The 25,644-nt window shown below is 46.0% G+C and overlaps 1 protein-coding gene across 2 annotated transcripts in view; it reads left to right on the top strand.

The window, feature by feature from the left end:
* KANK1 (KN motif and ankyrin repeat domains 1) overlaps positions 1-25,644 on the top strand; it is a 142,474-nt gene that overhangs the window by 99,425 nt on the left and 17,405 nt on the right. For both annotated transcript variants that reach the window (XM_049633219.1, XM_049633225.1), the window contains exon 3: positions 8,942-11,608. In XM_049633219.1, coding sequence (XP_049489176.1) covers positions 8,942-11,608 — 2,667 coding nt within the window. The remainder of the gene's footprint in view (positions 1-8,941; positions 11,609-25,644) is intronic.

The raw sequence follows: 25,644 nt of genomic DNA, 5'->3' as shown, positions 1-25,644 counted from the left end.
GAGCAAGGGAGGGGCTGAGAGAGAGAGAGAGAGAGAGAGAGAGAGAGAGAATCCCAAGCAGACTCGCGGTTGCCAGCACAGAGCCTGATGGGGAACTTGAACTCTCGAACCGTGAGATCATGACCTGAGCTGAAACCAAGAGTCAGACGCTTAACCGCCTGAGCCACCCAGGCGCCCCTCTGCTGCTTTTAAACATGGGAATCCAGGATAATTATGTGCTTTTCGGGGACTGACTCAGCTCCATGGACAAAGCCTTCATGCTTTGTGGGAGGAGAGACAGTACAGTTACCAGAATTAGCAAAGTTCTTCATTTTCTTTTTTTTTTTTTTTTTTAATTTTTTTTTTCAACGTTTTTTATTTATTTTTGAGACAGAGAGAGACAGAGCATGAACGGGGGAGGGGCAGAGAGAGAGGGAGACACAGAATCGGAAACAGGCTCCAGGCTCCGAGCCGTCAGCACAGAGCCCGACGCAGGGCTCGAACTCACGGACCGCGAGATCGTGACCTGGCTGAAGTCGGCCGCTTAACCGACTGCGCCACCCAGGCGCCCCAAGTTCTTCATTTTCAACAGTCACGTTAGAGTATCTGGTGAAGAAAAATCCATAAAATGTGTGGAAGTGGTGGCACATGGGTGTAATTATTTCTCAAGGTGTGGTTCGTCAGTCAGTGATCGGGCTGAGCGTGTGCAGCAGTGACATCGGCACAAAGAAGTCCTTGTCTCCTAACTAATAGATAAACTAATAATACCAAAGTTTTGACCATTTAAAAGTCCACCAGGACATATTATTTCAGAAACCTTTGGTGCGTTTTGCTTCTATTAAAGAGTGGCTCCGTGTGGTAGAATGTGTAGAAAATATGTTTTCTTACTCAGAAGTCGTGTTTTTTTCACCCTGTCACTGGTGCATGATGTCATGCCCCCACCCACCCACCCTCCCCCACCCCCGCCCCGGGAGGTGAGGGACTCGAACACCATGACATACGTGGCCAAACACTCAGTTGCTCTATGAGAGGTTGTTACTCTGCCCCCTGCCTTGAGCGCAGGCCTTCTCCGCCTCAGCACTACTGACATCCCGGGCTGGATGATCCTTTGTCAGGGAGAGTGGGACTGTCCTGTGCGCTCTCAGATGTTTAGTGGCGACCTTGGCCTCTACCCGCGAGATGCCAGTAACACCCCTTCCAGCTGTGACAACCAAAACCGTCTTCAGATATTGCCAGATGTCTCCTGGGGGGCAAAATGACCCCTAGTTGAGAACCACCACAAACAGGTTAATACCGTGACGAGTTTACTGCCACCTGTCTGATCTCCCACCTCCCAGGGAGTGTGTTAAATTTTTTTGTCTGCCCAAACCAAATATTGTTTGGAAAGTAAGTTTAATTCGCTTGAAAAATCAAGATCGGGCAGCTCTTCCTGCCCACGGGTCCTGTCCCCGTGCTTCAATAAAATCACCTTTTTGCACCAGAAAAGAAAAGAAAAATCAAGGTCATATAATTCTTTGTTAATTTAAAGGAAATTATTTTCAGGGGCACCTGGGTGACTCAGTCGGTGAAGCATCTGACTGCAGCTCAGGTCATGATCTCATGGTTCCTGAGTTGGAGTTCTGCGTCGGGCTCTATGCTGACAACTCAGAGCCTAGAGCCCGTGTCTCCCTCTCTCCCTACCCGTCCCTTGCTCACGCTCTGTCTTTCTCTGTCTCGTAAAAATAAATAAACTTAAAAAAAATGTTTTTAATAAAAAAATAAAATAAATTATTTTGGGGGCACCTGGCTGGCTCAGTCAGTAGAGCATGCGACTCTTGATCTCAGGGCCTTGAGTTCAAACCCAAGTTGGGCATAGAGCTTACTTTAAAAAAAGTTATTTTTGAGATATCTGTATCTCCATTTCACTTGACTAATGCTGAAAAACTGCAAAGAAATTTTAAATTATTCCGGAGGCCATAAATCGGGCCACTCTCATGGAGCACCAAGTTTGATAGGTGGTGAATGTATAAATAAAGAGTAGAATTACCCTTAGTTTGTTGATTTCAGCTTCTCTCTGAACACAAGGGAATTTGGCCTCATTGTCTCTAGTTGGTGCTGTCACATTTGGTGTTTGGTTACCCTAAATTGCAAACTGTACAAACTGGGTTGTGAGAGAGAAGGGGGAAGAGGGACTCTGATACCGTTGATGTTTAGCAAGTAGGTCAGCTCAGAGATGATGCGAACCCAAGAAGCTGGGCACCTGCTCTTAGCAGCCCATCTGCTTACCTGGACACAACAGTACAGATTCTGGTGTTTCTACCTCTTCATTTCTGCCTTGCATTTTTTTTTTTTTTTTCCCCCCCCCCCCCCCCCCCCCCCCGACCGTAAGCCTTCATCACACTGTGTTCCCAGCTCTTAGAACAGTGCCTGGTAAATAGTGAGTGACAATAGATAGATGGATGGACGGGTGGATGGATAGATAGGACTAAGATTGCTTTTATTTATCAATATCATAAGTCGAATGTAGGAATACCGTTTTATTTGGTTGGCCCACATTTCACACTTGGGGATTATATCATTCCACTTGGTCCCCTTAAATTTAAACTCTGTGCCTACCTTGGTCTAATCCACACACAGCATCAAGACAATCTTTACTGATGCCTTTTAACCTTTAGCATGGGGCTGGGTGTGCAAACTAAGGGTGACTATAAGTAGACAAGATGCCCCGGTCCGGCGCCTGAGTCTGGTGGCCTCTTAGGTGCCCAGCCATCCTCCTCTTTTCTGACCACCCCTTTCCTCCAGCTGCACCAGCAGCCTCTGCCCTGGCTCTTTATCGTCTACCTCTTGTTGTTTAACACTCTGTCATCACTTACCTTATCCTAAAAACTCAGCCCTCGGTTAACTCCATTCTGTTTTGATTAATGATTCACATACTATCATATTGTTCTTGTTCATAATATGCTTTTGTAACTGATCTCAATTAGCGTTATGTTTAGGATGTTTGGCATTTATTTCCCAGCGAGACTATACCTCCTTTTATTTCTTACAATCCTTCCTCCTACTCTTTCCACTGAATAGGACCATTTTCTGCACCCAATTAAGCTTTTAATAAATGCTATATAGGGGCGCCTGGGTGGCGCAGTCGGTTAAGCGTCCGACTTCAGCCAGGTCACGATCTCGCGGTCCGTGAGTTCGAGCCCCGCGTCAGGCTCTGGGCTGATGGCTCGGAGCCTGGAGCCTGTTTCCGATTCTGTGTCTCCCTCTCTCTCTGCCCCTCCCCCATTCATGCTCTGTCTCTCTCTGTCCCAAAAATAAATAAAAAACGTTGAAAAAAAAATTAAAAAAAAAAATAAATGCTATATAATGAAGGCAGAGGTAGTGCCTGGATCAGTCTCCACCACTGGATTTCCAGACATGTAGAAAATTCTTGTAAACCCCAGGGACAGACCTCTGATTCCAGAATATTTAGTTGGAAACTGTTACTTTCAGGATTCAATTTGCAGACATAGACAGCGGTTTTTGGCTATATATAAGCAGACATAACCCTGTTAGTCCCCCCACGCCCCACCTAAAGAGTTTTCAGGCAGTTAAGAGTCTCTTTATAACCCACTTAGAGATTTTTCTTAAACTGTTGTTTTTATACTTTCCTAATTACTCTTGAATTAATGAAACTTTTATAATAAAAATGTTTTATTATAACATCTCCCCAGTTAATCATTTAACATTTTTCTTCTTTTCAAGATCTGGCCTTTATTTATATTTTTTAATGTTTATTTATTCTTGGGAGAGAGAGAGACAGAGCATGAGCAGGGGAGGGACAGAGAGAGAGAGAGGGAGACACAGAATCTGAAGCAGGCTCCAGGCTCTGAGCTCTCAGCACAGAGCCCAACACGGGGTTCAACTCAGGAACCATAAGATCATGACCTGAGCTGAAGTGGGATGCTTAACTGACTGACCCCCCCCCCCCAGCTGCCCTGGTCTTAATTCTTTTGTGGGAGAGAGACTGCTGTATCCATTAGAATTCCGTTTAGCTCCAAGTAACATAGACCCAACACATCGAATAGCTAAACAGGAGAGAAGGTTATCTGTCTTTCACATAGAAGTATAGAGGTGGCTTTCCAGGGGTGGTATAATAGCTCTGATCCACAAAGCTCTTAGAGACCCAGGTTCTTTCTAGCACATTGTTCTTCCATCCGTACATGTGTGAACTCATGGTCCAATGAAGCTGCTAGTGTTCCAGTCATCACATCTGCATTCCAGGCAGGAGGATGGAGGAAGTAACAAGAAAGGGCAGAGAGCTATTCCTGTGTCCTGTAAGGGAGGTTCTAGGTGGGGTGGGGGGGGGGGGGCGCTGTTTCATAACATTTCTGCATATGGACATACTAACAGTAAAAGAAGCCAGGGAAATACAATCTTCATGTATGCCTAGCTAAACCAGGAGTTCTTTTAGTGTCAAAGAATGGAATAACACATATTGGGGAACATCTAGCTGTCTTTGCCATGGTTGCCCATTCATCCCCCTCCCAAATGAATTTTCTCGGAGTTGATTTCAATATATTTCTCCTGCTTTCCAAACAGTGACTTATAAATCTTTTTAAAAAGATGAATATGTAGGTGTTGTAAAAATTTATAAAATATGAAGAACAACATACAACCACTCATGATTCTACAGTGTAAAAATGACCACTGATGGGCGCCTGGGTGGCTCAGTCAGTTGAGCGTCCGGCTTCGGCTCAGGTCATGATCTTGCAGTTCGTGAGTTCAAGCCCCCCATCAGGCTCAGCACTGGTGGTGCGGAGCCTGCTTGGGTTTCTCTCTCCCTCTCTCTCTCTCTCTCTCTCTCTCTCTCTCTCTCTGCCCCTTCCCCATTTGTGCTCTCTCTCTAAATAAATAAATAAACTTAAAAAAAAAAAAAAAAAACACCGAAAACAGCTTCATGGAAGAGCTGTCTTGAACGCTATGTAGAACAAACAACTTCTGTCTACAGAGTATTAAGATGTTCTTAAAAATTCATTAAGTAATACTGTATATTCAGGGATTCCCTCAGTAAACATTTTTAAACATCCATGTTATTCTCCACATCTTACTAATTGATGTATATGATTGGCAAGGGGGAGCAGTGAAGGAAATTTTTAAAATTAAATTTGTTGCTCATGGGGTACTTGGGTGGCTCAGTCAGTTAAGCATCCAACTTCGACTCAGGTCATGACCTCGCAGTTCCTGAGTCCCGCGTCCGGCTCTGTGCTGACAGTTCAGAGCCTGGAGCCTGCTTCGGATTCTGTGTCTCCCTGTGTCTGACCCCTCCCCGCTCGCATTCTGTCTCTCTCAAAAATAAAAATAAAAAAAAACATTAAAAAAATTTTTTTTAATTTGTTTCTCAAGATACATGAAAGTCTAGCACAGAGGGATAGGATATACACGTGTGGAAAAGTTGGGAAAACATTCAGGGTCCTCTAAGTGCCATATCTGTGGTATTGTATGTGAAAGCAGGAGGCAAAAAATGACCCTGGGTATCTTTATTTAACTGTAGAAGAAATACACAGTGGACAGTTGATTATAAAAATGACACCTTGAGAAACACGGGTTGTTTTTTTAGTTGCTAGAGGATAAAATTTGGATTAGAAGTCACTTAAGATAGTCTGATTTAAGTAGTATTAGGAAATGATCAAACCTTAACGTGGTTGAATTCTAACTTTTCCTGACTCCCAGATTTCGAAGTCCAGAGTTCATTTGGGGGATAATTCAGTGTGCATTTAAGAAACAACTAAAATGAGCCGGGCAGTTAAATGTCACTGAAAAATGTGATGTGTTTGGTTGTGTTCCAAATCCTGACATTAAATCAGTGCATTTTAAAAAAGCGTTTTTGAAAAGAAAGAACACAAAAATTACCTTTTTCTACTGCAGATGGGTAAAATAACCATGTTAAGAGATAACACAGAAAAATCTAGGAGTTAAACCAAAGTATTGATATTACCACTAGGTGGTGAGAGAAGAGTGACTTTTTTCATTCTTTAAATGGCCTGTACGGGATTATTTTATTTATTTTTTTATTTATTTTATTTTATTTTATTTTATTTTATTTTATTCTATTCTATTCTATTCTATTCTATTCTATTCTATTTTATTTTATTTTAAATATAAGCATGGACTACTTTTGTAGCTGGGAAAAGGTGGGGGGTGGTGTTTGTTTTTGAAGAGCTTTTCATCAGTGGCACAGGCGCGGTTGAGATTAATACTGTCAAAGGATGACTGCTTGTCACTGGTTATGAGCCCAGTGCTGAGATTTCCCGCAGGGGACAGTGGCGCCCATTGTGCCTGGAACTTCCTCAGGTGACCCAGACCCCAGGCTGCTTAGTTTCCACACCGGCACACAAACTCTTCGGGGACGAAGTGGCTGGTACGGCGGACACAGAACCTCTGTGTGGAGAGGTTTAAATTGCGGGCTTTATTTTTATGCCTGGCGACGCCTGGGACAGAGAACCCACATTTGCACAAGCTGCCGGTTTCCTGTTTTCATTAAGAAAGCAGGGAATGCCGAGCAGCTGAGTGTGTGCGGGGGGCGGTGTCACCGGAGCCGGAGGGAGACTTCATTGGCGAGCACCGGGCCTATGGTGTCTGCGCGTGGCCAGGCGAAGTGTGCACGAATGTTGAACCTCTTTTCCTTACGGGGTGAAGACCGATCGAGGGCGCCCGAGGCAGGGCCGGGCGCGCTGGGAGCCAGCTGGTGAGCGGGGCGGCGGGCGGGGGGCAGGCCGGCGGGGAGGGAGGAGAGCGGGCCTGTGGGTGTGCGGGGACAGGGGAGCCGGCCGGCGGGGAGCGGAGCTCAGCGGGCGCCCGGCGGGTGGGCGGCGGGCGGCGAGCCTCAGGCCGGCGGGGAGCGCGGCGCCGCGGGCACCTGGTGGCGGGGCGGCGGGCAGGCGAGCGGGCCCGGCGGGGAGCGGAGCGCGGCGGGCATGCGCGCGCGGAGCTCAGTCTCCGGCCTGGGCACCCGCTCCCCGTGGCCTGCAGGAGCGGTGGCCCGGTTTTAGAATCGCCGGATCCCGTTGGTCAGATCCGCCTGCTTTTTCTGGACACCCGAGCCGGTGGCTTCTCTCTGCTTGTGGAATTGCAGACAGTTCTGGAAACAGGTCGGGCTGCATATTTTGAGCGAGCGTGTTGCCCGTGTGGAGTTAAAAAGGAAAGAAAGAGGGAAGGAAGGAAGCATTCTGCTAGCGTGAGCCCAAGTATTCGGGTACCGGCTCCTCATCAGCTCACCCCGAGTTTAGAAAAGGATTAAAGCTGAGCACCTGGTTCCAATAGAATTTCCACGTTTTAGAAATGAAATCCAGTGCCTAAATAGGAACAGGGAGAACAGCTTAATATTGTTTTAAATCAGGACACGAAGAATACATAACCTTTCTACTCCACTGCTTGGCAGTCTTTTCGTACTTTTCTTTCCAACTTTTCAGAGGAAAGAGGAGGCAAAAGGTTTACTCAGTGCCTTCACCCTATCAGGTGCAAATGCCCAGCAGTGATTGGACTAGGAAGGACAGGCAGGCAACCCAAATTTTATAAAGTGAACTGGAAATGCTTGTCCGGCAATGTGGTGGGTTTTTACACCCAGGATAGGAGCAGGGGTACACATGGCTTGCATTTTCACTCATTGGTTTTGGGATCTTTCCACTGCTCAAAAAAAAAAAAAAAAAAAAAAAAAAAAAGCAGAGCTTGTTATTATGACTCTAGGAAAACACATTACTTAATCCTGCAATTTAAACAAACAAAAACGGCCTTGCTTTTCTATTTGAAATGCACAGCTCAGGTCAGCAGCAAGGTCTGTGCCTTGAAAAGTTCTTGTGTTTCCTTTTCTAAATGTTTGGTTTAGCCCCAAGTAGCATTTACTGAATGCCACATGATCCAGTGTTTAGAGTATAGGTTTGCTTTTATTTTCGTTCTCTTCTGCATCTGTTTGGACGTGTTACAAATACAAAAGGAGGTGTTCTTGGAAGATCGAATGTTTTGTCCAAAAGAAATCCAAGAGAGAAAAGTTCTCCTCCGTTTGGGACAGGGGTGGTGGTGGTTTTTAAATGGGAAGGCACGAAGAGTTGAAGTCTGCCTTCTGTGTTCTTACACACATGCTGCTAGAGTTAATCACTCATTGCCCCTGGCTTTCTCCGCAAGGAAAGGGTCAAGGCAAATTGTGATCTTGTGGTGGTGGTCAGGCACTGGGGTGCTTTCGGCCACCATTTAGAAAGGCTGCAGTGTCTGCAAAAGACCAGTGGTGGGGAGAACTCACGTCCCGGGCTTCCTAGATCTGCACTGATGTGGTCCTTTATTCTAAGCGTTTTCACCTTTGGTGCCTCATAGTTCACTTTATAAAATAGGAGTCTTTAAAAAAAAATTGTTTTTTAATGTCTTTATTTGTGAGAGAGAGACACACACACACACACACACACACACACACAGAACCCGAAGCAGGTCCAGGCTCCAAGCTGTCAGCACAGAGCCCCACACAGGGCTCAAACTCACAAGCCGTGAGATCAGGGCCTGAACCGAAGTCAGATGCTTAACCAACTGGGCCACGCAGGCACCCCGAAAATAGGAGGCTTAAGGACTGTTCTCTATACCTCAGTGGCCTGTAGACAACAAAAGAAATGATCTCCCTGAAAACACAAGTCTTTTCAATATGTTCTTTCCAAAAATAAAAGTAGTTGGTAAGGACTTCATATACCCTGGGATCCTTAAAACCACAGTCTCATTACATTCTTTACCAACCTTATGAGGTAAATATACTTGTTTCCATTTTTACTCAGGGAGAAGCTGAAGTTCCCAGGGGTATACTCACTTACTCACCCAACTGTCAGGTTGTAGATCCAGGATCAGAACAGACAGAAGTCCGTCAACTCTGAAATCACACTAGTCTGCCACACTGCCGAATATACAGATATTGGTTTTTATCACTGAGTGTATCACATGGCATTATAATACTCCCTTCTCGCTCTCCTAGGAAAAACAGATGATGTTCTGAACGGAGATCCTGACAAGGAACAGAAAGATCCTTACTTTGTGGAGACCCCCTATGGTTATCAGCTGGACTTAGACTTCCTCAAGTACGTGGACGACATACAGAAAGGAAACACCATCAAGAAACTCAACATCCAGAAGAGGCGGAAGCCGTCGGTGCCATGCCCGGAAAGCAGGGCCGTGCCTGGTCAGCAGGCTGTGTGGACTTCCACGGAATCCCTCTCGTCCTCCAACAGTGATGACAACAGGCAGTGTCCTCACTTCCTGCTAGCCAGAAGCCACGTTACGTCGACTCCCATCCCAAGGCCCCCTGCCCCTCCGGAGACCTCACCCCCTTTCCTTACCGTCCCAGAAAGTCGACAGCTGCCACCGCCCTCCCCTCAACTCCCAAAGCACAACCTTCATGTCACCAAGACGCTGATGGAGACCCGGAGGAGACTGGAACAGGAGAGAGTCACCATGCAGGTGGCCCCGGGTGAGTTCCGCAGGCCCAGGCTGGCCAGTTTTGGAGGCATGGGCTCCACGAGCTCGCTCTCCTCCTTCATGGGTTCCGGAAACCACAATCCTGCCGCACACCAACTTCAGAATGGATACCAAGGCAACGGCGAGTACAGCGGCTATGCCCCAGCCGTGGCCACCACGTCGCCCATGGGGAGCTCCATCCGCCACAGCCCCCTGAGCTCAGGGATCTCCACGCCAGTGACCAACGTGAGCCCCATGCACCTGCAGCACATCCGCGAGCAGATGGCCATTGCCCTGAAGCGCCTGAAGGAGCTCGAGGAGCAGGTGCGAACCATCCCCGTGCTCCAGGTGAAGATCTCCGTCTTGCAAGAGGAGAAGAGACAGTTGGCCTCGCAGCTGAAACACCAGAGAGCGACAGCCCAGAACGACGCGTGCGGTGTGAGGAAGCGGTCCTACAGTGCGGGGAGCGCGTCGCAGCTGGAGCGGCTCTCCAGGGCCCGGCGCAGTAGCGGCGGAGGTGAACTGTACATCGACTACGAGGAGGACGAGGTGCGACGCGTGGAACAGAGCGCGCAGAGCGTCAGGGAGTTCCGGCAGCTCGCGGCAGACATGCAGGCCCTGGAGCGGAAGATCCAGGACGGCAGCTGCGAGGCCTCCTCGGGGCCCCGGGAGGACGGGGAGTGCCGGTCCGTGGCTGTGGGTGCCGACGAGACCATGGACCGCGTGGTGGTGTACCGCAGGGGCTCCGCGTCCCGGAAGGACGCCGCCGTCGGGACGGCCACCGAGTCGAGGAACTGTGGGGTCGGCGTGACAGAGGCCATGCTTGGCGTGACCACGGAAGCGGACAAGGAAATCGAGCTGCAGCAGCAGACCATAGAGGCCTTGAAGGAGAAGATCTACCGCCTGGAAGTGCAACTGAAAGAAACCACCCATGACCGCGAGATGACTAGACTCAAGCAAGAGCTGCAGGCCGCGGGGTCGAGGAAGAAGGCGGACAAAGCCGTGACGGCCCAGCCGCTGGTTCTCAGCAAGATGGTGGAGGCGGTGGTGGCCACCAGGGACCAGACGGCTGGCCATCACGTGGACCTGGCGGATGCCTGTGTCGGGAGCGCCGTGCAGATGCACAGCCTGGGCGTCTCCTGCCGGCCCCGTTGTGAGAGCAGGCTCGTGGGGCCCGAGCTGCCCATGAGTTGGTGGATTGTCAAGGAGAGGGTGGAAACGCACGAGCAGGGTACCGGGAGGTCCGTGGAGACGTGCGACAAGAGCGTGGGTGTGGAAATCAGCGTCTGCGAAACGGGCAGCAACACGGAGGAGTCCGTGCACGATCTGTCGCTCCTCAAGACCAACCTGAATCTCAAAGAAGTGCGATCCATCGGCTGCGGGGATTGTTCCGTTGATGTGACTGTCTGCCCCCCGAAGGAGCTCACGTCCCGGAGCGTGAACACGGAGGCCGCTGGCCAGGTGGAGGCTGCTGTCATGGCGGTGCCTCGTACCGCGAGCCGGCACACCAGCACGGTTTGGGAGCAGGTGGACCGGGGCACCAACACCGAGGTGGTTACCCTCGCGGAATCCTGCACCAGCACTTCCCTCAGCACTTTGGACAAGCAGACCAGCACTCAGACCGTGGAGATGCGGACGGTGGCCGTAGGAGAAGGCCGCGTGAAGGATGTCAATTCCTCCACCAACACACGGTCCATCGGAGTTGGAACCGTGCTCTCTGGCACTTCTGGGTTTGACAGGCCGTCGGCCGTGAAGACCAGAGAGTCAGGCGTGGGGCAGATAAATATTAATGACAATTATCTGGTTGGTCTCAAAATGAGGACCATCGCCTGTGGCCCTCCACAGTTGACTCTGGGGCTGGCAGCCAGCAGGAGGAGCGTAGGCGTAGGAGATGGGCCTGTTGGCGAGTTCGCGGAGAGCCCCCTGCCCCAGGCTCCCGCTGGAATGGTGACCGGCTTGGATCATTACATTGAGCGGGTCCAGAAGTTGCTGGCTGAGCAGCAGACACTGCTGGCTGAGAACTACAGCGAGCTGGCAGAGGCTTTTGGGGAGCCTCACTCGCAGATCGGCTCTCTGAACTCGCAGCTCATTAGCACCCTGTCCTCGATCAACTCAGTCATGAAGTCCGCAAGTACGGAGGAGCTGAGGAACCCTGACTTCCCAAGAATGAGTCTGGGTAAAGTCACAGGTAGGTGGGTTTCTGAGGCAGCCAGGGAGGAGGGAGGGTGGGAATAATAATGTACTTCCAGGAGGTATGGGTCTTTTTAATTGCTGGAACCATTTTTTTTGGAACCGTGGAGAGAGCTTTAGAATGGTAGTGCATAGCAGGAACACCCATAAGCAGCAAGAATCAAAACCCAGAAACAGCTCTGCTGATTCTCGTTGTCTAATGGTTTCACTGGCCTCTGGCTGACGACTGTGGCCGGGAGCAGAAAAGCAAGCCAGCGTTGGCTGGCCTAGTGGCTGTCTTCTGGGATGCACCGGTTTGCTACGACATCTTCTAGTTACTTGCTCATTTTATACAGGACAGCCTGAAAAAGTCCCACAGTTTGTAATCATAGTTACCTGTATGTGATCAGTGACACATACTGGCATAAAATGTTTCTCATTAAAACTTTTACTAAGGTATGGAGCGCCTAGGTGGCTGTCGGTTAAGTGTCCCACTTTGGCTCAGGTCATGATCTCGTGTTTGTGGGTTTGAGCTGCACATCGGGCTCTGTGCTGACAGCTCAGAGTCTGGAGCCTGCTTGGGATTCTGGGTCTCCCTCTCTCTGTCTCCTCCCCCCTCCCCCACCTCCCAATCACGCGCATGCGTGTTCTCTCTCTCTCTCTCTCTCTCAAATAAACAAACATTAAAAAAAAAAAAAAGCTTAAAAACTTCTACCAAGGGAGAGCGATTCCATGAATTCACTTGCTAATTCAGGAGGTAATGATTGAATTCCTACTCCATTCCAAGCACAGTTAGAGGCTTCTGTCATCACAATGCTTACTTTCCTGTTGAGGGCACAGGCAATAAACAGTAGATCTGAAGGATGTCAGGTGGTGATCCATGCTATGAAGAAAAGAACTCCAGTTATAGGGATAGCGAGTGGAGATGGTTGGGGCCGGGGGGGTGGGTGGGGGGTAGCTATCGGAAATGGGGTGGTCCAGAAAGGCCGCTCTGATAAGGGCGTCCGCAGCCCGAACTCAGAGAAGAGAGCCTTTCCCGTGGTTCATTTTGATAGGTGCTTACATTTTTGTCTTTCCCCTCCTCTCTTCAGGGGGATTCCTGCTCACCCCAGCTTTTCTTTAAATTGAAACTAATTGAGAAATTACCCCAGAAAGTTTTAGGACATACAGTATTTCCCAGCAGGCCTCGTTAGAAGGACTTCCCTTTGCCATGTGTCTCTAATTGTGCATCTTATCATCGTAGGACAGGGTTCTGTTCCTGGTTTTCCAGCTCTCTCACACCAACATGATCTGGGGAGACAGAGTCACCCTTCTTTACCCTCTATTTGTAAAATGGGAACAGAAGGGCACCCATCCTATAAGGCTGCCTCTGTATTCACTGCGGGCACACGGTGAGCCCGGGATAAGCCTTTATTGTCATTGGTGATGGTGCTAATCGTGTGTGTCCCGTGTGGCTTCTTTTGTTGAGACACTGAACTGTATTTGAGGTTTGGAAAGCTACTAAAAACACACTCTCGGGACGCCTGGGTAGCTCAGTCGATAGAGTGTCCAGCTTCAGCTTAGGTCATGATCATGCAGTTTGTGGGTTCAAGCCCCGCATCGGGCTCTGTGCTGACCGCTCAGAGCCTGGAGCCTGCTTCAGATTCTGGGTCTCCCTCTCTCTCTCTGCCTCTCCCTTGCTCACACTGTGTGTGTGTGTGTGTGTGTGTGTGTGTGTGTGTGTGTGTGTCTCTCTCTCTCTCTCTCTCTCTCTCTCAAAAAGAAATAAAACATTCAAAAAGAAATTTAAAAAACCCCACACTCTCTGCTCTGACTAATGCTTCAGGTAAAATGAATGTTAATGCTTCAAATGGATTGTATGGTGTGCATTTAATTTGATATGAAAACATGTATTATAGACTGAATTGTAAATAAACCATTAACAAAAATTTTTAATTCTTTGTTTCCCTTTACAGTCAAAAGAGTAATGATTAAAATAGGCTGAAATAGATTACTTTTATGTGTTCCTAGGTTTTCACTCTCAAACCTGAATTAATGTTAGTTTCTAGTAAACGTTCTATGGAAGAGATAGCTTATCATAGAAGAAAAAAAATGAACATGGCAATGACAGCTGATGTGTGGGGTTTTTGCCTTTTAGAATCAAGCCTAGTAAATGTACAGAGGGGTCATTTTAGAGTAAATAGGATTAAAATGATACGTGGACTGAAGCAGTCTTAAGTAACTAATAATATGTTTGTTTCTACTTCTTTTTAAAAATCATGATGTCAGATGTGAAGTCAAAATAAAACTCTTAAATACCTCCAGACACAGATGGTACAATGCATCATCCATTATAAGAACATTTTCCTGCCAGCTTCCTCCCTCCTCCCCAAACTGGGGTTTCTATTTCACATTCCTGCCAAAAATATTTAGTTGTACCCTTGCAGTCACCCGCCTGACACCATGAGCATCAGGAACAGGGAGAAGGTTTTGACATCCCTGTTTAGATCTGACCCCGCAAACGAACACCGATTTAATCAGCTAAAATACAGGAGACCTACAGCATTTGAACAAAAGTATGAATATTTTTAATAGCACTTACTTGGTCATAGTGGCAGCCCCCTCCCAGCACACAAGAGCAAATTTAAAGTGTTTCTGGGGGCGCCTGGTGGCTCAGTTGGCTGAGCATCCGACTTGGGCTTAGGTTGTGATGTCGTACTTCATGAGTTCGAGCCCCGCTTTAGGCTCTGTGCTGACAGCTCAGGTCCTGGAGCCTGCTTTGGATTCCGTGACTCCCTCTCTGCCCCTCTCCTGCTTACACTCCGTCTCTGTCTGTCTCTCAAAAATAAATTAAATGTTAAAAAACATTTAAAAATAAAGTATTTCTGTAATTCACATCACATTTGTATTCTAAAGTTCTAGTGAAGAAGGAGTCCAATTAGGGACTCACCCAGAGCATTAAGCTTCTGTTACTCGTTATTGTTATATGGACTGAAAATTAAAGTAGCTTGTTACAGTAGAGCTTTTCAGCACTTGCAGGCTGTGAAGAGTGAAGGCGTGTCAGAATCACTGGGACTTACCGCGGGCTCTGTAGGATACAGAATATTGTTCACGCCCAGTCTAGGATACATTTCATGTAGAGCATAGGCATTTTTTTCCCCCAGTGAAAACAATGTGGAATTTGAGTTTGACATCACCAAAAGAGCATAGAAATGATGCCTTACATGAACCTAGTACTTTATTTTAAGAAGTTAAGTTTGGGGCACCTGGGTGGCTCAGTCGGTTGAGCGTCCGACTTTGGCTCAGGTCATGATCTCATGGTCCGTGAGTTCCAGCCCCGCGTCGGGCTCTGTGCTGTTGGCTCGGAGCCTGGAGCCTGTTTCAGATTCTGTGTCTCCCTCTCTCTCTGACCCTCCCCCATTCATGCTCTGTCTCTCTCTGTCTCAAAAATGAATAAACGTTAAAAAAAAATTAAAAAAAAAAAAAAAGTTAAGTTTCGCTCTGAAGCCGGACATTCTGGGTTCAGATTCTTTTCTCGGCCACTAGGACAATTTGTCTTTGTTCCTTCGTGGGGTTGAAATGAAGATTTAATGAGTCAATAGGAGGAAAGCTTTTGGAATAGTCTGCAGCACAGAGTGTAAATGATCAATAAATGCTGTCATTGCTGTTTTAGTACTTCCAGAAATGGAAGTGTAGATATAGAACAAGTGGCCCAAATGCAAATTGTACAAATGGCCTTTTGTTTCTAATCCAAGTTTTTGTCTTCATAATTCTGGCCGTCACCTTCTTCCCTCAATTATTATGCCTCCCCAACAAACAGTTCTATCAAGATAAAGATACCGGTAACAATGGGAAAACACAAAACAAACAGAATAAGTGTTCAATTCTGAGTCATTCAGAGTCTGCGTAAAAGCTAAAGCTGAAGCCTAAATTGAATTTTGTGTATTCGTGCGCAGTCCAGAGACTTCTCCATTTTTCTAGGTTGGAGATGGGAGGGCATCACTTTTTCACAGTGAAAGAACATTCTTTTTTGTAGCACCATAATGCCTAACACCCCGATTCAGTTTTTTAAAGTTATAACTAAAATATGTGCTCGTAACAAATTAACAGTTCAGGAAGAGCACAAAATAAAAAGGGAAAGTCTCCTTGTGCTCTCTTGGGGTAACCCCTTGTGTGGTTGGTGTATACAGGTGTGTATGTGTGTGGCTCTGTATTTTAGAGATGTAATTTCATAACAAAAGTTGAATTGTACATACTCTATTTTTCACATAGAAGGTCACCAACGTTCTTCTAGGATTCAAGAGACCTTGTCATAATTTTGACGCAGCCGCAATCTGTTGATGACCAAAGATGTTCTGTAAAGCACTTTTTTTCCTCAATGTGTCTTTTTGAAAATTTTAATTCCAGTGTGCTTAACATATAGCGTTAAAGTAATTTCAGTTTTACAATATAGTGATTCAACAATTCAATACATTTTTCAGTGCTCTTCATGATAAGTGTATTTTTTTAATGTTTATGTATTATATTTTTGAGAGAGAGAGAGTGAGCAGGGAAGGGGCCAGAGAGAGAGAGAGGGAGACAGAGAATCCCAAGCAGAATCCGTGCTGTCCGCACAGAGCCTGGTGCAGGGCTCAGTCTCACAAACCGTGAGATCATGACCTATGCTGAAATCAAGAGCCGATGCTTAACTGACTGAGCTACCCAGGTGCCCCAGTAAGTGTATTTTTCATTTGCTTCACATATTTCACCGTCCTCCCACCCACCTCCCCTTTGGGAACCATCTGTTTTCTATATTTAAGAGTCTGGGTTTTTTTGGTCTGTCTCTTATTTTGTTTGTTCATTTGTTTTGTTCCCTAAATTCCACGTGTGAGTGAAATCATATGGTATTTGTGTTTCTCTGACTTACTTCACTTAGCATTATACCCTCTAGCTCCATCCACGTTGCTGCAAATGGCACGATCTCATTCTTTTTATGGCTGAATAATACTACATTCTGTACATAAGCCACCTCTCCTTTATCCAGTCATCAGTTGATGGACCCTTGGGCTGTTTGCATAATTTAGCTGCTGTTGATAGTGCTACAGTGAACATCGGGGTGCGTATATCTATAAAGTCCTTTTTGATTGCTGGTAGTGTGAGTTTCATGTACTTCATATTTTGTCTCTGAACAAATACAAACAAAACTCTAACAGTGGAACTTAACTGCCTGCCGCGATTCACAGAAAACTCAACTCTTATACTCAGAAGAACTGCTTCAAAAAAAATTTTTTAATGTTTATTCATTTTTGAGAGACAGCACATGCACACGAGTTGGGTAGGGGGAGAACTGCTTTTGAAATCAGTTTCGTATTTGAACTCTTGGTTATCTTGGGTTAAAAAAAAAAAAAAAGTATGAACTTGAAATCATTCCCATAACTGTGAAAGTAATTTTGTAGAAGAGATCTGAGCCAAAGCAAAATCGGGGAAATAAAGTCACAGAAGTAACTATTTCTAGTTGGTTTTATCTTAGCTCAAATAATACACCATCTACTTGTCCTAGGTCTTGGGGTTTTTTTTAATCGCAGTTTTTTAAAATAAGTGTTACCAGAGCGTCATGTAATCCAGACAAAATGCTTCTGAAACCCTGGGGTGTCTGATGGCATGATAGAGGGAAGGTCCTGCTGACCCGGAAGTCCGAAGAGCTGACCCGGAAGTGGCTGCTCGCGACCTTGGAAGTATCGGTTGAGAGAGGAAGCCAGGAGGCTGCCGTGCCCTCCGGTGTCATGAGAAGTTTGGATTCGGTTTCTCTCACTTGATGCCCTTTGAGCAGAATTATTCTCTTAACGTACCTCTTCGCCGGGCTGCCCGTCAGATTCAGCTGGGAAACTTTTTTTCTAAAATTCATGGGTTTCCTGCTGCCTCCCACCAGCACCACCCAACCGCCTGGTGGTGGCCACCCAGGCCCTGTTTCAGGGAAATGTTAGAATAAACAGCCTTAGAGCAAGGCCTCTTAATCTGGGGGCCATTGCTTCATGAACTGTTTTGTGTTAGGAATTTTTGTGAAGAAATTGCATAATTTTCCTCAGATCCTCAAAAGAGGTAGCTGACGCTCAGAAAAATTGAAACTTCATGTCTGGGACATCTGTTACAAACCTGGCGCTTAAGTACTCCAGCCCTAAGGAAAATCGTTTATAAAGGTTTAAAATCTGACCACCACCTTTGTGAACCCTTCAGCTGACACGTGTTTGAAAATCTTACCCTCTTAAACTGATGCTTTATTATTTTAAACGGGTGCTGGTGGAATGGACAAGGAACTCCTGAAACAGACACAAGTTTATTTTAGCCTATATTCTGAATCCTAAAATACGCAGTTCATTGCTGGCTCAAGCATGCAGATTGATAGTTTTTGAGACCTGAAGTGAGTTCTTGGATGTTCAGTCATAAACGATGAAGCGAATTTGTTGATATTGGACAGTCGTCACAGCTGTTCATTCTTCCTCCAAGCTACTAGTAGCTACTAGCTACTAGTTCATACTTCCTCCGAGCGGCGAGTTATTAATATCTCAGTAAAGATGCTTACAGCCTGCCCTGTCCCCTTGTCTGTTCAGGTCGGTTGATAGCCATCCATTCATTGCCAGCTCTATGCAAAGTGTGTAAAGTGGTCTATGCCTTAAAGAACTTGCACTCAAATGATGTAAAGTGGTCTTTGCCTTGAAGAACTCGCAGTCCAGTTGGGAAGCCAAGATCTGTATGCCAGAAATATGAATGATCACCTATGGCGCTGCGTGTTAGCCACCAAATAATGTGCAAAAAGAAAGGTGCTCCAAGGGTTCAGCTGCAGTCAAGTCGTCTGTGGCTGGGGGAGGAGGTGAAGTCCTTGGCTGTATCTAGAAGCACATACATGCTTAACCCAAGTTTAGTCACTGCAGCCTGTCAGTGTGGGTTTTCTGGGTCAAGTCTTGGGATGGTGTGTAATTAAATGTGGGTGGGCTTGTGGTGAAGGAGAATCCGATTTTTCCTCCACTCTAGCATTTTAAGTACCCAGTTTTAGATATATTCATGACAGCTGTCTGGAAGGGAGATATTAAAATGGCCCTAGAAATTATTAAGCAGCTCTGGTCCTTGAAGCTCTCCAGTTCAAGTTGACTTTGTTGGTAGCCACATACATTGGTCTTTAGGCAGGGTTCCGAATATTGAGCCTCATTCAGAACGGGATTGCCCCTTTTCCTCTATCAAAGATACATACCTTCCAAAAGTAGTATATACAAAAACAAATAAAAAAAACAAACAAAAACCCAGGTGATCCTTCATGAATAATTTCTACTAATTTCCCCAAACCAGTATGTGGGCTGAAAAGGGTAAATTTGTGTTCAAGCTCCTTTCTTTATGGAAAAACTAGATATATTCAGATCCCTTTGAATTCTTTGTTTTACTTGGGGAAAATACCTAGATGATGGCATGGCCTCCATAATGATTCAGACATTTCAGGCCTTCTTCCTGACAAATAAGCTCAAATCAGAATGTTTAGCTGAAATTTTAGCAAAATAACATGTTTAATACCTGGCCACAGTGTTCACAGTTGCATTTTCAGAACGCTCTTGGCACTGTAAATGAAAATGTTGGTTGGCATGCAGAAGAATTGGAATATTTTAACAGCAATTTTTTAAATCAATTTTATTCTTTAAAATCAGTTGTCTAACAAATATACACATTGCTGTGTGCCAAGAACTAATATAAATTCTAGATGGAGAAATGTCACGGAGGAAACTGGAGAGGGTGATCTTGTTTAAAAAAAAAAAAAAAACACTCCTCCAGCTCTGTTTTTCATTAAAAGATTTCTCTTTTAAAATAGTTTGCTTTCAGCATTTCTAAATGTTACATTCTAAACATTCTCAAGTCAGGAACATGCAAAAAGTTTTCTCTTTAATAATGTGACTTAGTTTTCATTATAGTTTGCCTTAGCTAGTGGAATTATCCATATATTAAATGCTACATGTACTTTAGAATTAGAATTAATGCTTCCAGGTGTTGTTGTTTTTCAGAACCCTGAGATTTCTGTGACTCACTGTGTTTCAGTTACCACTCTTCTGGTCAAATCATCAACTGAGGTTCATGCATTATTGGCCTTGATGGTCATTATGAGTTAAAGACTGAAGCTCAGCTGCCTCCCCGCCTGGTCCCTAACTCTCCAGGGGTGCCTCCTGTAGGAACCATTGCCACCTGGTGGGAGTTTTGAGCATCTAGGCCCCAGTGCTGGAATTCTGCAGGTGTTTTGTGGTTACTCCTGTCGTTTTGCCCATGTTGTTGGGGTAGCATTTACTGGTAGTCATGGACTTCTACGATTAATGGTCCAGAACTATTAAGTAAACTCCACTAATTCCTAAGAATTCACATGGTCCAACTTGATGGACTAAATTAACCAGAGGAAAGTCTAAACTCTTGTGTTCAGCAGTCAAGTTTGTTTTTATTAAGTTTAAGCTCTATGCCCAAGGTGGGGCTTGAACTCGTGACCCTGAGATGAGTTGTATGCTGTGTGGATTGAGCCAGCCAGGTGCCCCTCAGCATTCAGGTTTTGTACCCATTAATTTAATTCAGTGGTTCTCAATCCTGGCCGCACATTAGAATCACTTGAGAAGCTTTTAAAAGGTACTAATAAATACTTGGGCCCACCTACAGATAGTTCATTGTGTATTTTTTACTTATTTATTTTTAAATATGTATTTTTGAGACAGTGAGAGAGCATACAAGCGGGGGAGAGGCAGAGAGAGAGAGGGAGACGGAGAATCTGAAGCAGGCTCCAGGGTCCGAGCTGTCAGTGCAGAGCCTGACATGGGGCTTGAACCCATGAACCGTGAGATCATGACCTGAGCCGAAGTCAGACGCTTCACCGACCGAGCCACCCAGGCACCCCTCATCGTATCTGTATTTTTTAAAGCCCCATCCACAACTTTGGTGATTCTGAAGTGTAGCCAGGGTTGAGGCTGTTGACTTTTGTTATTCTCTGTATTTTGGTTTTCTTGGCTGCATCTCTCCTGCGTTGTACTTGAACACAGCAGTCATTTGTCAGCCTTGTGCTGGTGCGCCTGTCCTTGTGTGTGCCCTCTGACTACCATGGGTCCTTATCAAGTTCGGACAGTTGTTTATGGGTCATTCAAGAGCAGCCAGAGTTTCAGCCCTCTCTGAAAAGCATTTTCTGGCCATAAAAGTGACACATTCCTTCCGGCTTCAGCAAATGAGAACTAGTTTAGCATTTAATGTTGTTCTTTGCCTTGCTGATTAGTCTGAACAGAACCCCCGTGACTTCCCATCAAATGATACAGGCACTTGCTGAAGGCTTTCCTTTCCCCAGCATTGTTCTCAGCCCTGAAGGGGACAGCAGCTAAGAGTATAGCATGGAGACAGGAGCTGGCGTGCTCGTGGACAAGACACGTGTAAAACAGAGGACGGGCATACTTTGGTCTGGACGGTCCAGCGCTGCAGGACATTGAGGGAGAAAAGAGACCTCTGTGGGATCGCACCACAGGAAAGAGGCTCTAGAAATAGAATCCTGGCGAGCCTTGAAAGGTGTATGGTCAGGGTTCAGGTGGTGAAGGTCGCTGAAATTCCAGGCCTGTAGAATAGTCTAGTAAAGAAGGGCACAGAGGTGGGAGTGATTACGTCACACGAGCACTGTGAACACCTAGAGGGTAGGAATAGTTGAGCAGTAGAACTCCCACAGGCAAGATGAAGCTGCCCGTTCATTACAAAGGACCCTCACATGCCCACCTGAGGGCTTGGCCCTGCACGGGAGAAGTTCTCCGAAGCCCTTGTCTACACATCTGAGCTCTGGTGAGAAGGAGCGATGGTCTCTGGTGGGCGGACTGTCCACAAAGGCCGGCATGGGCAGCGTGGATTTTCTCCATTGTTAGGAATGTCCTGTATCTTCCTGAGGAAAGTGGTTACGCAGGTGTATGCATGTACCGAAACTCGTCAGACTACACGGTGGTGCATTTTCTTCTATTGAAATTATACCTCACGTTACAAATATTTTTTGAAAGATGTGGTTAAAAAGAAGAAAGAAATCTATGGATCCAAAAACTTAAAGACCAGAGTAGCCAGTGGAAATTTATGACAAAGATTCGAATTCAAATACCTTACGAAAATTTTTTGAGAGACCATCAGAGAAATTTGAATACTGAGCAAATATGCAATAATCTTTTTAAAAAAAATTTTTTTTTTAATTTTTTTTTTCAACGTTTTTTATTTATTTTTGGGACAGAGAGAGACAGAGCATGAACGGGGGAGGGGCAGAGAGAGAGGGAGACACAGAATCGGAAACAGGCTCCAGGCTCCGAGCCATCAGCCCAGAACCTGATGCGGGGCTCGAACTCACGGACCGCGAGATCGTGACCTGGCTGAAGTCGGACGCTTAACCGACTGCGCCACCCAGGCGCCCCAAAAATTTTTTTTAATGTTTATTTATTTTTGAGAGTGAGAGTGAGGGAGGGGCAGAGACAGAGGGAGACACAGAATCCGAAGCAGGCTCCAGGCTCTGAGCTGTCAGCACAGAGCCCGACGCGGGGCTCGAACCCATGAACAGTGAGATCATGACCTGAGCCGAAGTCCGACACTTAACTGACTGAGCCAACCAGATGCCCCTGCAATAAGCTTTTATTTAAAATTTTTTAGATTTGAAAGTTTTAATGCCGTAATTATTTTTTTTTTCAACGTTTTTTATTTATTTTTGGGACAGAGAGAGACAGAGCATGAACGGGGGAGGGGCAGAGAGAGAGGGAGACACAGAATCGGAAACAGGCTCCAGGCTCCGAGCCATCAGCCGAGAGCCTGACGCGGGGCTCGAACTCACAGACCGCGAGATCGTGACCTGGCTGAAGTCGGACGCTTAACCGACTGCGCCACCCAGGCGCCCCTGCCGTAATTATTTTTAAGAGCCCTTTATTTTAGGAACGTATACTAAAATAGTTATGGACGAGCGTGGTAAGCCCTCTAGTTTTTGCATCCCAGTAATCCTGAGTGTGGGTGGGGGAGTCTAGGTGAGGCCAGGTAGCTCCCATGGTTGTTGAAGCCCTTAATGGGCACGCAAGGATTTGTTCTACTGGTGTCTAATTTTGTATGTGCTTGTGGTTTCAGTAATGATAAAAAACTGTTGGTGTATTTGCATTGTAAAAGTCCTCACTGGTTCTTAAATAGGAGCGTGCTTAGTGAGTGTTTGTCCAGGAAGAGTGTGCTGGCACTCGGGGATTATAACTGCTGAGACGTGGGAGAGGTGACTGCAGTAATTTCGCAGCAGTGATGAGTGGGGTTGGAGAAGGAGGGACCGAGGCAAAGGCCCTGTGTTGTTTACTTCACTTAAAGTAAGTCAGAGGCGCTCTAGACGTTTCCTGTTTGATGTTGGGGGAGCACATTAGGTCAAAAGGGCACTAAGTATGATTTGGAGGGCTGCATTCAGTGTTGCCTGTGTATGCAGGGGAGGAAGGTGGGTTTGTGGAGTCCCCGAGGGAGGCCCCATGCCCACAGAGCTAGCAGAGGGCACTGGTGCTGTTGATTCACGGACAGAATTAGGAAACGTGGGTTCTGGTCCAGCTCCGAAGTCAACGAATGTCCCTGGCTTTCAGAATTCTTAGCTTGGATGAATGACAGTTAAAATTGAGGTGGTAATGCCCCACTGTGACTATTTTGCCTCCCTCCACTTTTTTTTATTAGGGGGTCATTGTTTTAAACCAGTACTTTTGAAAGTGGGCCACCTGCATCAGAGTCTCTTGGGACAGCACCGTGGAGATGTCAGAAATGCCCACCACTGGGCCCCATCCCAGTTCTGCAGAATGATGTCACAGCAGCAGGTGCTTGGGAACCTGCACTTTAACAGATCTCCCAGATGATTGGTATCAACAGTGGAGTTTGAAGAGAACAGTTGTAGAATCTATCATGGTCCTTTTTTTCCTAATTGACTTAGAATACAATCAGTATTTAAATGTCTTTTCTTCTAAGGATCTAAGGGATTTCAGAGCTTTAAGAGAGAGAAAGTTGTGATCAGATTCTTACTATAGCACATTGTGGGTAGATTTAAGTTTTTTATTTGTATTAGTAAGTTAGGTTTACAATACATAATTTAGGAAATAAACACAACGAAGAAAACATAACAACCTATAATTCTTTGGCCTTGGAAAAGAAGTGTTAAGCAGGTTTATTCTAGATCCTTCCAGACTTCTTCTAATATGTATACATATAATCATTCACCAAAATAAGTTTATTTTCTCTGAACAATTTAATAACTTATTTTTAAAACTCACTAACACACTGGGGCACCTGGGTGGCTCAGTTGGTTAAACGTTCAACTCTTCAGCTCAGGTCATGATCTCACAGTTTGTGGGCTCAAGCCCCGCATTGGGCTCAGCACTGACAGAGTAGAACCTGCTTGGGATTCTCTGTCTGCTTCTCTCCTTGCCCCTTCCTCACTTGTGCTCTCTCTCAAAATAAAATAAATAAAGTTAAAAAAAAAAACTTCGCTAATACGTTATGCTTATCTTTCTGTACTAATAAATGTCCACCCACGTCAACATTTTTTAAAATTGTTTTAAGTTTACTTGAGGTGGGGGGGGGGGGAGAGAGAGAAGGGAGAGAGAATCCCAAACAGGCTCCGCACTGTCAGCACAGGGCCCGATGTGGGGCTCGAACCTACAAACCATGAGATCATGACCTGAGCCGAAACCAAGAGTCAGGTGCTCAACCTACTGAGCCACCCAGGTGCCCCTCGGCACCAACGTGTTTTTTTGTTTTTTTTTTTAATTTTTTTTCAACATTTTTTATTTATTTTTGGGACAGAGAGAGACAGAGCATGAACGGGGAAGGGGCAGAGAGAGAGGGAGACACAGAATCGGTAACAGGCTCCAGGCTCCAAGCCGTCCATAAGCCCAGAGCCTGACGCGGGGCTCGAACTCACGGACCGCGAGATCGTGACCTGGCTGAAGTCGGACGCTTAACCGACTGCGCCACCCAGGCGCCCCTCGGCACCAACATTTTTAATGGCTGCCTGGAATTCCTTTGCGTCAACATACCACAGCTTATTTCACTGGTTTCTTATCGGCATACTGCGGTATCTGACTCTTCACTGTTTTACTCATGCAGACCATAAACATCCTTCTGTATCTTTTTATACCTCCTTAGGATAAAATTTCTAGAAACAAATTGCTAGGCAAAGAATTTTCTTACTCTTTTCTTAAAGTGATTTTGAACAGGGACGCCTGGGTGGCTCCGTCACTTGAGTGTCCGACTTTAGCTCAGGTCACGATCTCACGGTTCTTGAGTTGGAGCCCCACATCGGGCTTTGTGCTGACAGCTCGTAGCCTGGAGCCTGCTTTGAGTTAGGTCTTTCTGTCTCTCTACTCCTCTGCCCACTCATGCTGTGTGTCTCATAAATAAGTAAGGAAAGAAAGAAAGAAGGGGGGGGGAGGGAGGGAGGGAGGGAAGGAAGAAAGGAAGAAAGGAAAGAAAGAAAGAAAGAAAGAAAGAAAGAAAGAAAGAAAGAAAGAAAGATTGATTTTGAACACAGTTAATAGTCACTCTAAAAAATGGCAAGCACAGGGAAAAGTTAACATCTGCATAGCTTCCAGATGTGTGTATTTATATCTATTTTAATAGAATCACATATGTAGAATTTTATCTGCTTTTCTTATTTAATCATATGTTGTCAACATCTTTCTTTGTCAGCCACATTGAAAATACTGTGCTATGCCTGTATACGTTAATTATGTGCAGTCATTTAACCACGTCTTCTGCTTTAGTCCATGAACAAATATTAGGCACTCCAAATACACAAAAGCAGTGTGTAGTAAATGTGAGGAGAGAGAGTTGATTTGAATGGTTTCGTGCCCTCAGAATACTCACAGACTAGAAGGGAGTCTTAGACGGTCCCAGGAATTACCTGGCACCTTGTCTTACTACAGATCCTGTAAGAGAGTCCGAGAGGTAAGAGGGCTGTGCGAGTCACAGAGAAAGGAACGTCATTTTTATTCAGAGAGGTCAGGGAAGGCTCAGGAGAGAGGGTGATGGAGGGCTTGACCCTGTGAGGGGGGAGGAAGGAGCGTTCCAGGTAAGAGA

Source organism: Panthera uncia, chromosome D4 (assembly GCF_023721935.1).
Source record: "Panthera uncia isolate 11264 chromosome D4, Puncia_PCG_1.0, whole genome shotgun sequence".
Classification (NCBI taxonomy): Eukaryota; Metazoa; Chordata; class Mammalia; order Carnivora; family Felidae; genus Panthera; species Panthera uncia.
The sequence above is the reverse complement of the archived record's forward strand: the minus strand, read 5'-3'. Positions and strand labels throughout refer to the sequence as shown.